Source organism: Poecilia reticulata, chromosome 20 (assembly GCF_904066995.2).
Source record: "Poecilia reticulata chromosome 20, P_reticulata-male-v2, whole genome shotgun sequence".
Taxonomy (NCBI): Eukaryota; Metazoa; Chordata; class Actinopteri; order Cyprinodontiformes; family Poeciliidae; genus Poecilia; species Poecilia reticulata.
This window is the reverse complement of record NC_088849.1, coordinates 22,110,865-22,126,181: the sequence shown is the minus strand read 5'-3', so window position 1 is coordinate 22,126,181 and position 15,317 is coordinate 22,110,865. Positions and strand designations below refer to the sequence as shown.

The following is a 15,317-nucleotide window of genomic DNA, read 5'->3' as shown; positions in this document are numbered from 1 at the left end:
CTGTGACACAAAGAGCTTAATGGAAATGTGCCAATTTATAAAAAAACTCACATTTTCAGTAAAATGTTTTTCCCCAGGATGAGGCAGTTTCTCAGTTGTATCAGAATTGGTGTATTTTGCAAAACTGCAATGGAAACACTTTGAGTCATGATCAAATATCAGATGTTACTACTGGTGGAAATGACAAAGACGACGACAGGAAGTGGTAGAAGGAAGATGTTGTGGTGATTTTTAATAACTTATTGCTTGAACAAAGTTATCCAGGTGTGAATTTTATTGCATTTTTTTATTTAATGGAAGCACTGTAATTCTGAAACTGTGTTTTTTCAACATTTGTAGAATATCAACTACGTTTTGCGCTGCTTTTTCTGCTAATATGGATTCTTCCTTAGGGTTAAGGTTTATATTTTTTGTAAATCTGCATTGGATTTGAAGAATTTTCCAAGGAAGCTATGATAAATGATCTTTACCAGGAAATCCTTGATCTATTCTGAGGTCTAAAACATCTTTACAATAAGTTTTGCAGACGACAATCGTAGTAAAGCTAAAAACCTGCTTCATTCTGAGTTATTTTCCCCAATCCGTCGATGTGAATCCAGACTCCTTAGGGAGGAAACCAATTTCAAGCTCTTGTATTTCCAATCTCTACGTTTCAGTCACATTTTGGCTCAAGGCCCTAGGTGAGAAATGGAGTGCCAATCAAATGGTAAAGTTAAAGATTTGACTTTAAGGCCAGTTTTCTCTTCAACATCACATCTCTTAGGCTTTGTACAGCCATTTTCTGTGGACAATCATGAAAAACATGTTGAAAATGAAGGACATGTATCTATTTTAACAATTTCCAGCCTTATTTAGATGCCAGGTAACTTTTTAAAGTTGACTATTTTTCAACCTTTCACCACATATGGATCTTTTTTAGACCAGTGATCCCCAAAGATGCATCTTGAACTCATTATCCTCCATAGTTTAGAGGTGATTCAAATAAACCCACTTTGCATCTAATAAGTTTGTAATAAGATGACAAGCTATATTAATCTTTCGTGTGGCAACATTAAAACCTATAAAACATCCTGGACAGAACAGCGACCCGGAAAGTGAACAAACACTGAAGTCTTGCTTGTCGCGTTTCTGCTGAGCACCGCCATTTTGAATGTCAAGAGCTGCTCATTCAACGCTGGTTTTGCAATGTGACATTTCTAATTTTGGAAGTCCGTCAGCAAATGGGGGCTGAAGGAGATGAGAGCAGGTGTGATTTCAGCAGAATAAGTAGCGTTTGCAACACTGAAGGGCCCAGAAAGAACCGTATTCCTGTAGTTGGTTCAGATCGAGGCAGGTCAGGTTTCAGCCACTGTAAATTAGTAAAAATATAAAGGGAAATGGCATTTTTAAATAACATATTACAGAACTTCGAAATTTTAATTACTTTGTGTTTCTTTAATTTCTTAGTGTTGGGGAAATTGAAATGTAATCTGTATAAGTCCAGAAAATGTTAGAAAAACACAGGTTTTCATAGTGTATCCCAACTTTTTCACATTTCTGTATGAATATTGAATAAAAGTGGGTGGAGAACACCGCCTTAAAGGAACTCCACGTGTAATTTCTGTTCATTCATTTTTATATTAGCCAGGTGACACAAAGTTTTGATCTGACAAGTAAGATATGAACCATTCAAACATATTTCCGGTGCCAAAACAGCACTGAGATCAAGTAAAAACAAGACAGGTTTTTCTTGTTTTGCTAAAATGTACAATAATAATCCATTATCTCACTCCAGCTGTAGAAGAGTTAATAAACCTTTAAAAGAGGCTCAAAGGTCCAGAATCTAGAAGTCAACCAAAAACAAACTTTTTCAATCTTCTGTGTTTCATGAAGGATTAAAAAAACCATAAAAATTGTCTTAGTTTTATTAGCCTGGAAATTACCTTTCTGCTTGATTTTCATTTCCTTCAGTTCTCCGTCTGGGATTTCTTCCATTGAGCTCAATTTCTCCATTTGTTTACAGTGCAGGCCATTTCCATTAAGTCTCATAGACCTAGCGCATTACATGTAGTCACGGTTAAACGTTAGCGACCGGGTAAAATCAGATCCAATTGTTTAAAGTTCAACAGAGTTTACACCTTCAGCTAGCAATAGCCAACAGTCAAGAACAAACTGCATTACTGATTTAGTGTTTACAGTTTTTAATCGTCTCATCATGTTTAGGTTTTTAAACCAAATCCCCCAACAGTAAGTAGCAGCTTTAGTTTTCAGATAATTTTGCTGCTTTCCTAAACATATAATCTTGCCAGCAGATTTGTTGAACAGTTTCTGGTATGAAAAACACCCAGAAATAGGATGATTGACTGTGAAAGTAATACTGTGAAGATCACACATTAAAAACTGATTTAATGTTGGCTGAGACATTTAATCCTCTCAGGTGGGTGTTAAGGAGATTGACATAGCGAAGATGTGAGATTGGTTATCTCAAGGCTAAATCATTTAATTCCTGAAGTTTTTCTGAGCCCTGCCAAAGCATAAAATCTGTCTCCTGTTATTATTCTTTATTCTTTTCTGTATTCTCTTAGGTGGAGGTGTCAACATTAGCAAACACACACACCCCCCAAAATTACAGCACAAATCCATCACCAAATCACGTGTCTCTTTGCACATAGATAAACGCTCACATGTAGCAGCTGCAGCTAAGTTTAGATGCCCATCAGGTCACGGAGGAATATTCAACCAAACAAACACTCCCGACACCAAGCGCCGAAGATTAAAAACTCTTTGCAGCTTATAAAAGATAAAAAGGAACACGAGCGTGGTTTTCACTTCAACGAGAAAGCAATGCACTGGATTTTGAAGAATATACTACGCCAACAAAAACATGCAAACTCATTTGCTGGGGTATCAAAATTCACATTTAAATGTCTCTCAGCATGTCGTGTTTTCATGGTTGAACCCTGACAGTAGCTGAACATCAATCAGATACATCCATAAACATGCTGGGAAGCTTGTAGTCGCGCTGTATTTCCCTCCCGCCGCCTCTCTTCTGCTGCATAAAAATAATACAGTGACATCCATCTTGTGGCTGTGAAACTCTGCAGGTCAGAGGGAGGTTAAATGCCTCCCCAAAGGGGACAGGATTACCCCGATACCAACAGCAACGGGCTACTTCTGACACCTCAGAGGAAAACCCTCACATTTAGTGATGTGGAAAAGTTTTAAAACATCCCAGATCAAGCTAAACTCAATTTCAAAAACTCTTGGACAGAGTTTGTGCAAAGTTTATTTTACTTATTAAAATTAGTGAAGAATGGTAGGGTTATCAGTTTCTTATACTTTAGTTAATGTGACTTTTTGTCCAGTTTGGTTAGTTTTAATTAGTTTTTAGAGTGTGTTTGCTAGTTTTTAATACTTAATAGCTAAATATTGCTTAGTTATAAGTAGCAATTTTAGTTTTTTCCTATTTTTGACAACTTTTAGGTGCAGAATTCAAAAAGTTAAAGTATTGTATTGTGTCTACATTGATTTGGTAATGGATACTCAACAGAAGAAAACAATTTCAAAAACATTAAATTATTGTTGAACAACCAACTAACTGGCATTTTTCCCCCCAACTTTTACTGTTGCCATTTTGTGGACGAGCTTAATTTGCTGGCAGCTAACGTCAGCTGCTTATGTGGGATGAAAAATTCATAAACAGATTCATAAACACAAAAACAAATTATATTATTGACACTAAAACTAATTAGAATTGTGCGTTTCAAAACTAACTAAAGCAGAACTAAACCTGAAAGTTTCTGCGTCTAATAGTTTCTACTAATTGCTCTTTTGGAATCACCTTGATTCAGATGAAATTACAGTTTCTGTCGTCATACTTTAGCATCTCTTAAAATGTTCTGGTGGTAAGGTTTCAAGAGATCAAAATTCTAGATTGTATCAATAAAATCCAGTTTAAAAGATTAGAGTCCAGCTTTCACAGTATTGTCCTTCCAGATGAATCCTATAAGCCGTTTCTATTCCTGACAGAAAGGTGCTTTATCAACCGTGCCCATCGGATTCCTGGACACCTCGACTGCAGCAGCTGTATTTACAGATGACTTCATCCACAGAGATAGACTCTCAAAGCCCAATCTGGCTCCCTGTCCGCCCAACTCTGTTTGACAACACAATGTTTGCTTGTTGGTTGATATTAAATTGAAGGCGTGCGCCTGGGGGATACTCCCTAGAACACAGGTGTCAAACTCCAGTCCTCAAGTGCCGCTGTCCTGCAGTGTTTAGATGTGTCACAGGTACAAAACACTGGAATGAAATGGCTTAATTACCTCCTTCTTGTGTAAATCAGTTCTCCAGAGCCTTGCTAATGACCTAATTATTCTATTCAGGTGTGGTGCAGCAGAGGCACATCTAAAAGTTGCAGGACACCGGCCCTCGAGGACTGGAGTTTGACACCCCTGCCCTAGAAGACTCTGAGGCAGCTGACAAACACAAAGCCAACAGCGCCAGTATCCCAGACAGAGACAAGAGAGCCAAGTCTCAGTGCCAAAGAGGGACGGGTTACAGGGCTGTGTTGATGTGTATGTGCAGGGGGCTGTCATGACCTCCCTATCATGGTGTCGGATAACAGCTTCTGCAGACAGAAGAGGACTAAAACAGATGGAGTAAGCTCAACTGAGGGCACTCTCTTCCAGCCTTCTTTCATGCAACGCATCAGGAAAAAAATCAGTCATCCTTTCTTCTTCTTGACAGAACTTATGCATGGATACCTACTCACTCCTCTACAGTTCCTTACACAGAACCGGACTCCTCTCTGGCTTCCAGCGTTTGCGGGATCAGAAGAAGATGTGCGATGTCGTCCTGGAAGCAGGCGGTGTTTCCTTCCCATGTCATCGCAGTCTGTTAGCGAGCTCCAGTGACTACTTCTGGGCCCTTTTTGGAGAGACAACCGCAGAAAGATCAGCAGACTCCATCAGGCTCCCGGCGCTGACGCCTGAGGGTCTGGAAGCCATTTTGGATTTCTTGTACTCAGGGTGGTTGAGCATTTCTTCCTCCACACTTCCTGTTGTCGTGGAAGCAGCCCGGTACCTCCAGGTGGAGGCAGCCCTGTCAATATGCGAGCGATTTATGGCGGACGGCTTAACTGCTGATAATTGCTGCTACTATGCCAATCTGGCTGAGCAACACTTCCTCCTGAATGCACTTGAGGCTGCAAATCAAACCATTGCCAAGAAGATGGCAGTTCTGCTGCAGAATAGCCAGGTTGATCTCCTTGGGTTGAACTTTCCGTCGCTGATGGCAGTGCTAGATGCAGATGAGATACCTGGGGTCAAGGAGATGGATCTCATAAGACTTTCTCTAGACTGGCTGGATGAAAATGGGCCCCTTCCACTGCTAAAGTCAAACCTTCTGCTGAGTCGTCTACGCTTTGGATTGGTTGCTCCTTCAGACCTTTCTGACCTTTGCCATGGAAGCAGGGCCATGGCCACTCCTCTGATCAGAAGTCAGCTGACTCGGGCTCTTGAGTACCATCATATGGGTTCAGCTCAGCCATTAGCACAAAGCAGGCAATCGACCCTTAGAGGATCACCCAATCATGTGCTTCTTGTTGGTGGTGGGGTTAGCCCTGATTGGCCAGAACAACAGGTGCTGGCGTTCGACACCTGTAGCAGGAAGTTTTCATCGCCAGGTTTTGTTCTACCTCTGAGACTCAGAAATCCCTGCGTCTGTTCGGTGGGAGGTTTTCTCTTCGTGATTGGCGGCGAAGACATGAAAAATAGCGATGAGAAGTCCGTCACTGTGTCGACCTCAAGTCAAGTCTGGAGGTACGATCCACGCTTCAACCACTGGAAGCAGATGGAGTCCATGCTGGAGAGGCGGGTGCAGTTCACCTGCTGCGTGGTGGAAGACGTCATTTATGCTATTGGGGGACGACAGTCACATCCGGACTCCATGACGTACACTTCCTTAGCTTCTGTTGAGTATTACGACATGGCTTCAGGAGCGTGGAGGAGAGCTGCAGCGATGCCTTGCCCTCTTTACGGCCATGCATCTACCGTGCTCGACAAGAGTATCTACGTGACAGGAGGACTCCCTGCCCACCAGGGTGGCATCAATGTTAGTAACCAGGATGTAAACAGGGAAATAAGTAGGGAATGCATCTCTTGGGACCTGAAGGCCACTGTCTGGGAAAAGAGGGCATCCATGTCCATCCCAAGGTTTGGTCATAGATTGGCAACCGCCCACGGTTACATTTACGCCCTGCTGGGTATGTACGAGCAGTTTTGTGACATTGAACGGTACGACCTGCAGTCGAACCACTGGACCCGCCTCAAACCACTCGCAAACGGCTTGTTCAACTATGGGATGTTAACCATGGCAGGTGGGAATCTGCTGGTATTCGGCGGGAGGAGGTGGAGCGACGGACAGCAGGTGACTGTAAGGAGTGTGCTGGAGTACGATACGAAGAAAGATCAGTGGAGAGAAATTGCCCAGCTTCCAAGACCTCTGACTGGCACTGAGTGCACTCTGCTGCCTCTGCCGGACTAATAGACCCACCTTAACATCTATAAAAAAAAGTAGTGACTTCAGAATAACTGTTGAATTATCACATTCAGTTGCCATGAAGAGAAATAAAAAGCTGTTGCTGAAAGCTTTAATGCCAGTGGTAGAAATGAGTTGTCTTAGATGAAAATTTGATCAATGCTCAACACATTTACTTTCCACCTTAAAGCTGCAGTAGGTAACAGGTCTTAGCGCTGTCAATCAAACCTGGATACTCGCTGCTAAATGTGCTAATGGCAGAGAAATAACTTACCGTAATGGGAAAATCGTTTATCCGTGGTCATCTGTGGCCATGATAACTAGCCTCAGCATTCACAACATGCTATGCTAGCTGCAGCCGAAGGTGGACAGAGGATGATCGACAGCGCTAAGACCCGCCTCCTGGCTCTGATTGGTTGTTTATAGTTGGCACTGGGAAAAGGCAGAGGAACTTGATTTTTTTCAAAGATTTTTATAAAAGTTACATATTGCAGCTTTTGAATGAAATTTTTTTTATAGAATTACTAGATTTGCACATTTTTATAGATTTATTTACTGTACAGTGAACATTTATTTATCATTTTACAGATTTCTTCTGTTCTTATATTTTATTTCTTTTTAATAAATGCTGCATATAAGCAAAACAAACGCCTCAAACAAAGATAACCTAAGTAAAACACAAAAGGTAGAGGAAGCCAAAGTAGTTTTGTAAATTTTAAGGTCAATAATTGATTATGTATTACAAAATAATAGAAAAAAAACTAAACATAACTAAGTATTTTGTGACAAAAACATCCAAAGTGACGTTTACTCATCACTTCTGATACTTTTAATAATACAATTTATTCTTGTGATGTTGTCAGAGGAAATATAGATTTTATAGCTAATAAGTTATGTTTTATAATAAATTAACAACGGTAATCTGTTTTCTTTCATTGTATTTGTGTTTTATGACAATGTTCAGATCAGATCACAATAATTCCTCTCAGTCAAAATGTCAGTTTTCCTCAGCCTCAAATCTCTCGTTGATGAAAAAGAAAAACATAATAGACAAATAAAAAGAGCCTCTAATCCAAATGACTAAAACTTTATTGATCCAGTCTCTTCTTCCAGCGAAACATGAAGAATGAACACATAAATAAATACCGTCTTTTAACCATAATTTATAGATTTAACACTAAACATTCTTTACACAATGACAGTTTGCAGAAAGAAACCCTGATATAATTAAAGATATTCTTCCAAGACAGTTTACACTCTATAAATAGAGATCTATTATAGTTTTAAACACAAAACATAAAATGGATATTGTTTTGATCTACAGCAAAAACATGCTACTACAACCAACCACGGGCAGCAGCATAAAAGGAGCAAACAAACCGTGTTTGTCAGTGCAGGTTATTACATGTTTATGATTGCTTTCGTAGTCTGTGAAACGTCTCAGATACATTATTACATCCTCTGGCAGCAGCATAGAAATAGACTAACATTTTAAATAGATCCAAGTTTTATTTCCTATGTAAATATTCCTCATATGTTTGATGCCACACGCCTAAAATAAAGCTGAAGTCTGAGGAAAAATCCACCCTGGAGAATTTTATACTGTTAATAAATGATTCATAACGGGGATTCTTTAGTTATTACATCTACGGATTTATGTATTTATTCAATAAATACATATAAGTATTTTTTTCACTAATGGGAATTACAAATAAAATATATTTTTCTGTTTATATTTAATTCAGTTTAATATTTCTTCAGTAATTAAGCTAAAAGTATGTAAAAATACATATTTAATACAGGGTTTGCATATAATTATTTTTACATTTTATCACATTACCCGACAAATTCTGATGCATTTTATTATTTTTATGTGATATTGTATTAAATCTTAAAAGGAAATTAAAATGCACGACTTCTTTATGTGTTGGTGTGAAGTCCTGTCATTAAAAAATAAAAACAAAACAATAAAATACATTTAAATTTGTATCTGTGATGTGATAAAATGTGCAAAAGTTTAAGGTGTTTGAATAATTTTTTCAAGGCACTGAGTATCTAAATTTTCTTTATTATATATAGACATTTTTTATATAGTAACCATTTAGTGGAAAATGAAGTTAAATACATTCAAAAAGCTTTCTTGGGTAAAACATTAACAATGCTTCTGAGATTTTTATAATTAACTATTTATTTCTGCGTGGATTTTTTTTCTGTCATGTTCAGAGCAAATATTTTTATCTCATATTTGATATATAACATTCTCTAAGATGTCTGCTGTAAATATTTAATATGATTTAATAAAGTGGGTTTCTAAGCAGATTAAATTAAATGTTTATATCATCACTGCAAAAACACAAAATCTTACCAAGTATTTTTTTTTCTAGTGCAAATATCTGAGTACATTTGAAATAAAACTGACTTAAAAGTAACTTTTCAGAAAGATATGAGAGTCATTAATTCTTTAGGATTGATTAAAAATGACTAGTTATATTTAACTTAGAACATGGAAAAATGTCTTGTCATAAGTGAAATAATCTGTTGTCAATAGAAACAAGTACTTTTTAATCAATATTAATGGATTATTGACTTAAAACAAAATCCAATTTCTTGTTGAAAAGTTACTTTTGAGTTAGTATTTTAAGATATTTGCTGAAGAAGCTGCATTTGTGTTTTTGCAGGATGTCTGTTGATGAATGTTAAGCGTTGTGTTAAACTACTTTAGGGTGGATTTTTCCCTTGAATGGCTCCTGTTCCAGAAGGAGGGTGCATGCTTCAGGTCCAGCCCAGCACTGTACGAATTTCTACCAAATCTGCACAAACAAAAGCCTCTAAATCTAAACAGAAATAAAAACAAGAGTTTAAAAAAGATCTCATTGTGGTTCGCTGTGACACTCACTGTACAGTTAATAATATCGATATAATCAAGTATAAGGCTTTATGGAGTAAAAAGCGTCAACTTACTGGCTATGAGACACTGTGCACTCAGTGTAAACATGGCACAACAAGCAGGATGAGTCGAGATACATTCTGTGATTTCGCTTTTAATGAAGGTGATGGGGAGGAACCATCCGCAGGAAATGATCTTCGAAGGTAGAAGCTAACAGAAGCTAACAGGAACTAGCACCTGTCGTGAGCTGGAGCGGCTCGAGGCGACAGGAAGCCGCTCGGCGTGAGGCGCTCCTCCGTAATCTGTGGTAGCGAACCGATCGGGAAGCGGAAACCACGAGTCAGTCCGTCACTACCGGACCCGCCCTGCGACATTCAAATGAACAATCGGAACCAGACGGCTCAACTGTCCGCGTTTAACAGGTCAGACGTGCGTCTCGATGTAGGAGTGCGTGTGGGACAGCGAGGGTGTGAGGGGCGGCGGCCCCGGGTCGGCGGGTTCGGGTTCAGGTTCGGGTTCGGCAGCGGAGTTCTGGTCCTGAGTGAACAGGTCCTGATAGGCTCGCTTCCACTCCTGGAACTCGGCCGACGAGAGCTGCGGATTGGCCAGCAGCCTGTCAATCAGCGCGAGCTCCCCCTCCCTGTCCTATGAGGATGCAGAAACACAGGAGGGGGCGGGTCACTCTCACACTTCCTGTTGCCACGACGACAGACGCAAGACACATGGAGAGGCGACACAGACGTGACTGGAGACACTCAGGTTTGGGGAGATTTAAGTTTAAATCCAACAGAAACCTAAACCTGAAGAATCAGAGAGGGCCAGAGACTACTTACATTTACTGGAGTAACTTTAAAAAAAAATACTTTTAGGAGTACTTTTACTTTTACTTGAGTAATTTTACTATGAAGTATTTCTACTCTAACTTGAGTAAAACTTCTGGATTTTCTACCCACTGAATGAAAAGAAAACATGTTTTATCCAAAAATTCATCTGATTCAGACTCAGACCTGCTGGTTTTATTGAGAGAGAAAAAAAATATTTTGTCTGATTTTGTCATTTTTTACCACTTACATGAATTATTGTAATTTTGGTTCGTAAAATACAAACATTTCCATTTAACTTTATATTCTGATCTGTCTGATGATGTAATTTTTAAATATTAAATGATTGATAATTTGATCAGTACTTGCATAGACTTTTACCAAATACTTTTTACTTTTACTTGAGTAAAAACATGTTGAAGTAGTGCTATTTTTACTTGAATATAATGTTTGGATACTCTGTTCACTCTGATTGTGAGCCCTTTAATTTATCACACAAACTTGTCTGTTAAATTATAAACTTTAAAAACTAAGGTTCAATTACAAGTTATACTTAGTTACTTAAAGCTGCGGTATGTAACTTTAATGAAAAATAGATTTTTAAAAACATATTTATTAAAACTGTCACTATGTCGTGGCAGTTTGGTATGACAGATAATCTGTGATAAATAATTCCTTCTCCCAGTGCTAACGGGAAACAACCAATCAGAGCCAGGGGGCGGGTCTTAGTGCTGTCAATCACAACCTCCTTGATCTCTGCTGCGCTACAGCTAGCAAAGCCTGCTGTGAATGCTAATGCTAGTTACCATGGCGGGTAAACGGTTTTCCTGTAACATTAAGTTGTTTCTCAGTCATTAGCATATCAAGCTGCGAGTACATGAGAATGATTGACAGCGCCAAGACCCTCCTCCTGGCTCTGATTGGCTGTTTTTGGTCGGGAGCGGTGCGTTTCTGCAGACAGCAATATGAGCTAAATAAAGGAGGTGATCGATCGTTTTACAGATTATGTGTCTCATAACAAGCCGTTATGTTTTAACAAAATATATATAAAAATTGTTTTATATAAATTACTTCTTAGAGGTTTAACGCACCAAAATACTGAAAATCAGACTTTTAAAAATATTAGCAGAAAAAGCAGAATTACATTGGATTACATGTGAGATTGTGGCAAATATTAATAAATTACTTTAAAAGAATATCAAATTATGTAAAAAATATATACACGGTTATGTCTTCTATGCAATATATGACATAATATATGTACTTTCAAGTGTATTTAAATATAACAGAAAAGCATAAAGGGAAGGGAATTTAAAAAAAACAACTTCTCTCTCCTTTTCCAATATGGCCGCTGCTAACAGTGTAAGATGTGGTAGAAACTTGATTATTTTACAATAACATCTTGTAAGAGTACGTCTAAAATCAGTTTTACATGCAGCGCCTTCAACTTTATGCTAAACTAATTAAAAGTGCCGTTAGCATGTGGAAACTTCAGCTTGTATCATATTTGCGTCTTGTACAAATTTGTAGCACTGAGACCTTTAAAAAAATAAACTGGGATTTACAACATTTAACGACGACAGCAGGTGTTCCCTGTAATTACTGTATATATTTACACACATAGCCTTTTCTTATATTGTCTTTTTTGTTGTCTGAAAAGAATTTTGTTGTGTTGTACGACGACAATAAAGGCTGATTCTGAACTCCAAGTCAGTTATTTGAGTAAATCTGATTATTTAGAGGCAGCAGCACCAGAATAGCAATCTGCAACATTTTCCCAATCTGCCTCAGAAATATTCTTCCTCTCTCCGTCTCTCATCCGTTTTGATCCACTGATCGTTGATAAGAGAGAGCGTGTTCACGTCCTTGTTGTTTCCACAGCAACCACTGCAGCAGATATGTTGAAACGTCCAAACCAGCAGCTTTGTGCTTTGCTGAGGGTAATAGATGCCGACTAGCAGGGTCACTGCTACCACTGCACAATGTTTTCGACCAAATGCTCCCCAAAGCTTGGTATATTCCTCCATAGACACCAGACAGGGTGCAAACACTGGTTGACTGAGACAGCCAAAGCCACAGACATGGAGATCTGGAGGAGTAAACACGCCGCATCCAAGGAATAAATACAAACATTACAGGAGAGCCGCTCAGGCCAGAAGCATCAATTCTGCTCAGGCAACACGAAGACACACATGGACCGATGGAAACCGAAACCAAAGAGACACGGGAGGTGAACCAGGACAGACATTTACCACAATGTGCTCATGTTTATGTGCATCACGTGTGAACAGTTTACTGTAAAACTAAAAAGTGGTGAAGTCAATAATCAAGACTTCTGCTGTGAATAAACTCAAAAAGCCAGAAGCTATTTATTAATTAACAGCTATGCAAACATTCACTATAAGAGCTGGAGACAGAAGGTGACACCAGCACTAAAGTTAGCTCTTATTTAAAAGGGTTCGGCAAACATTTTTATTTTAATTTAAAATATAAAGAGCTGATTCAAAATATTTACCCTGAACAGGATCATTTCCCTGTTTCCAGCTTCGTTCTTTTAATGAACCTTTTAAAAAGACCTTTTTTTCTGTTTGGCTTGTTAGCTGTAATGTCTTACTTCCATCAAAATGCATAAATAAATGTAGGATAAGTTGATGTTGAATAGAAAAACAAAAGAAATCTAAAAAAAAAAAACAGCTTTCTGGACAATAATGTAATTAGAAATGGGCTACGTTTCCTTTTATTTGTGTAAATTCATATATTGTTTATGCATTATTTTTGTTTGTTCAGAAAAAAGGCACAGACACATGAAGCATGTAATAAACTTTACAGAAAACCAGCCCAAAACAATCTGTTTTAGTATTATTGTTATTACCATAGTGACGTTTCTGAGCCACTCGGCTCCTCCAGACTAGCGGCAGCAGCAGTTAGCAAACACCTGGTGTGACTGCGAGTTTGATAAGTTCAAACAAACTACTTCTCAGTCCAACACTTCAAGAAATGATTGTAAACGGTATAAAGGAGGAGAATTGTTGTGACTGTGAGCTGAAGACGGAGAGTCTGAAAGAGCATGAGATTCTTAAAGAGACAGAGACCTAATAGTAAGGCGTCAAGTTTGAAAAAAAAAAATCACTTGATAATTACGTGTTACTGGAAGATTAAAGTCTGAACACCAACTATAAAGACTTAAAAATACAAACATTAAAGAACTATAATTAATAAGCCTGGTGGCCCGCCAGGCTTATAATAGACCGGGGGAAACCCTGGTAACCAGTGACAGATTAAAGGCCGCCCGGCTCTTTCTGCCGTGTTTATAAACAAATAATCCCTCTATGCAGCATTTTCAAAACAACTGAGGGTAACATAGTTGTTTAGTTTTGCTATAAAATGATAAAAATCTGGCATCAGCAGGTCAGGCCTTTCAGAAATCGGTAGATAATGAATGGCTGATGGTATTACCCGCTGCATGTGTCTGTGCTGCTTCAGTGTGGTGGCAGTGAATCAGAGCTTCTGCAGCTGCTTTCTCTCCTGTCCTGTGTTCATGCTGGAGAGGACGCACCTTGAGCGTGGAGTTGAGGATGCGCAGGCGGTGCAGGTGCTCGTTGAGCTGAGGGTCCGCCGCCCGTCGGAGGAACGACTGCCTGAACTCTGACTGGCCCTTGGCGTCCGAGCCCCGCCCCAGCGGACAGACGCCACCCTGTTCGCAGGCGCGGAACAGGTCGCCCAGGGACGCGCCTTCACTGCCACCTGCAACACAGGGAGCCGACGGTGGAGGCTGAGCAGAGGAGAGACGTCTGAGACAGTTTTATGAACGATGACAAAACCCTCATCTCTCTCCTGACAGCCTCAGGGACGCTCTCTGCTCCGTGGCAGGTTTATTTCCTCCTCCACGTCGGTATTTATTGTGCAATCTGTTTCTCAAACAGAGCTCACATAAATCTCCTGGTTACAAAAATCACATTTATTTACTATTTCAGGACGACATCTTCCCGCTGCTGCTGGTCTTATCTTGGCAACCAGAGCAGCGCCGTCTCATTAGGACGGAGAGCAGCGGCGGATGGTCACTTAAGAGCAAATCAGGATCTACACTGCAAAAACACAAAATATTAACAACTACTTTTGGTTTGCTTTCTAGTACAAATATCTTAGTACGCTTAAAATAAGACAACCTACCCTAAAAGTAACTTTTCAGCAAGGATATAAAGATTTATTTTTAGTAAATAATTCCTAAATACTGATAAAAAAATTACTTGTTTTGCTGGCAGATAAATTACAACATGGGGAAAATGTCTTAAGTTAAATAACCTGCACTTTTTAAGGAAGTGGATCGGTGCATTTCTACACTGCAAAAATCTTTGTCTTGAAGTTTGATTAAAAATTATTTTAGAAGCTTAATTTTTATGTCTTCATAGTTTATTGATCTTCCCTCCTCCTCATTTAAATAAAAGACCAAACCCAAATTGTTACAAATATTAGGAAAACCCTAATTTTTCAACACAAGTATTATGAAATAACGCAGTAGATGTTACTCTGTGAGACTCGTTTAAAAAGGATTACGAGACGAAGCAGCAAAGAGAGAAAGCCTGGATTCATGGAGGAGCTGCAGGAATGATGCCAAATGCTGAAGACAATCAACCTGCCAAGCAGCTCAGATGATTTAAAACACTCATCGTCTACAGAAGGTTAATTAGCCCTTTGGGTGATATAAAAATCAATAAGTAGCTTCCTATGAGCTGGGTGGTTTCAGTTTGTAATAACATTATTTCTCTATTCAGCATCACAGTCCTGCAGATTTTTAATCCGTCCTGAAGTTTTAAAATGTTTGTCTTGCACTGACAAAGAAAAGCAAAATGTTTCCTAAAATGCATTTGCATCCAGCTCGGTCCAGATGGAAACCATTTCCTCTCCCTCCAGCTCGACTCATTATTCATTCATAAATATGAATTTATTGGATTTAACCCTCCAGAAAATCCACTTCAGATTGGCTCAAAAAGTGACGGGTTCACAGTGGCCTAGTCAAAGTTTGGAGATAACTCTAATTGAGATGCTGGAGCGTGACCTTAAGTCCATAATGGTGAAAATCCAAATATTCC

General features: G+C 39.0%; 2 protein-coding genes across 3 annotated transcripts in view; one reads left to right on the top strand and one right to left on the bottom strand.

Annotated features, from left to right (window-relative positions):
* Positions 1–15,317, bottom strand: part of cnksr2a (connector enhancer of kinase suppressor of Ras 2a) — an 81,939-nt gene that overhangs the window by 9,731 nt on the left and 56,891 nt on the right. Inside the window, exons 23-24 of one of the 2 annotated variants that reach the window (XM_008396461.3) lie at positions 13,784–13,971; positions 7,591–10,051 (exon numbers count right to left, since the gene is read on the bottom strand). In XM_008396461.3, the coding sequence (XP_008394683.2) occupies positions 9,830–10,051; positions 13,784–13,971 (410 nt within the window). In that variant the 3' untranslated portion in view covers positions 7,591–9,829. Of the gene's footprint in view, positions 1–7,590; positions 10,052–13,783; positions 13,972–15,317 lie in introns of those variants that run through there. The other variant, XM_017301866.2, reaches the window with a different exon arrangement.
* Positions 4,249–6,635, top strand: klhl34 (kelch-like family member 34). The gene has a single exon (XM_081601424.1). The coding sequence runs from the start codon at positions 4,738–4,740 to the stop codon at positions 6,523–6,525; it is 1,788 nt and encodes a 595-aa protein (XP_081457550.1). The 5' UTR covers positions 4,249–4,737; the 3' UTR covers positions 6,526–6,635.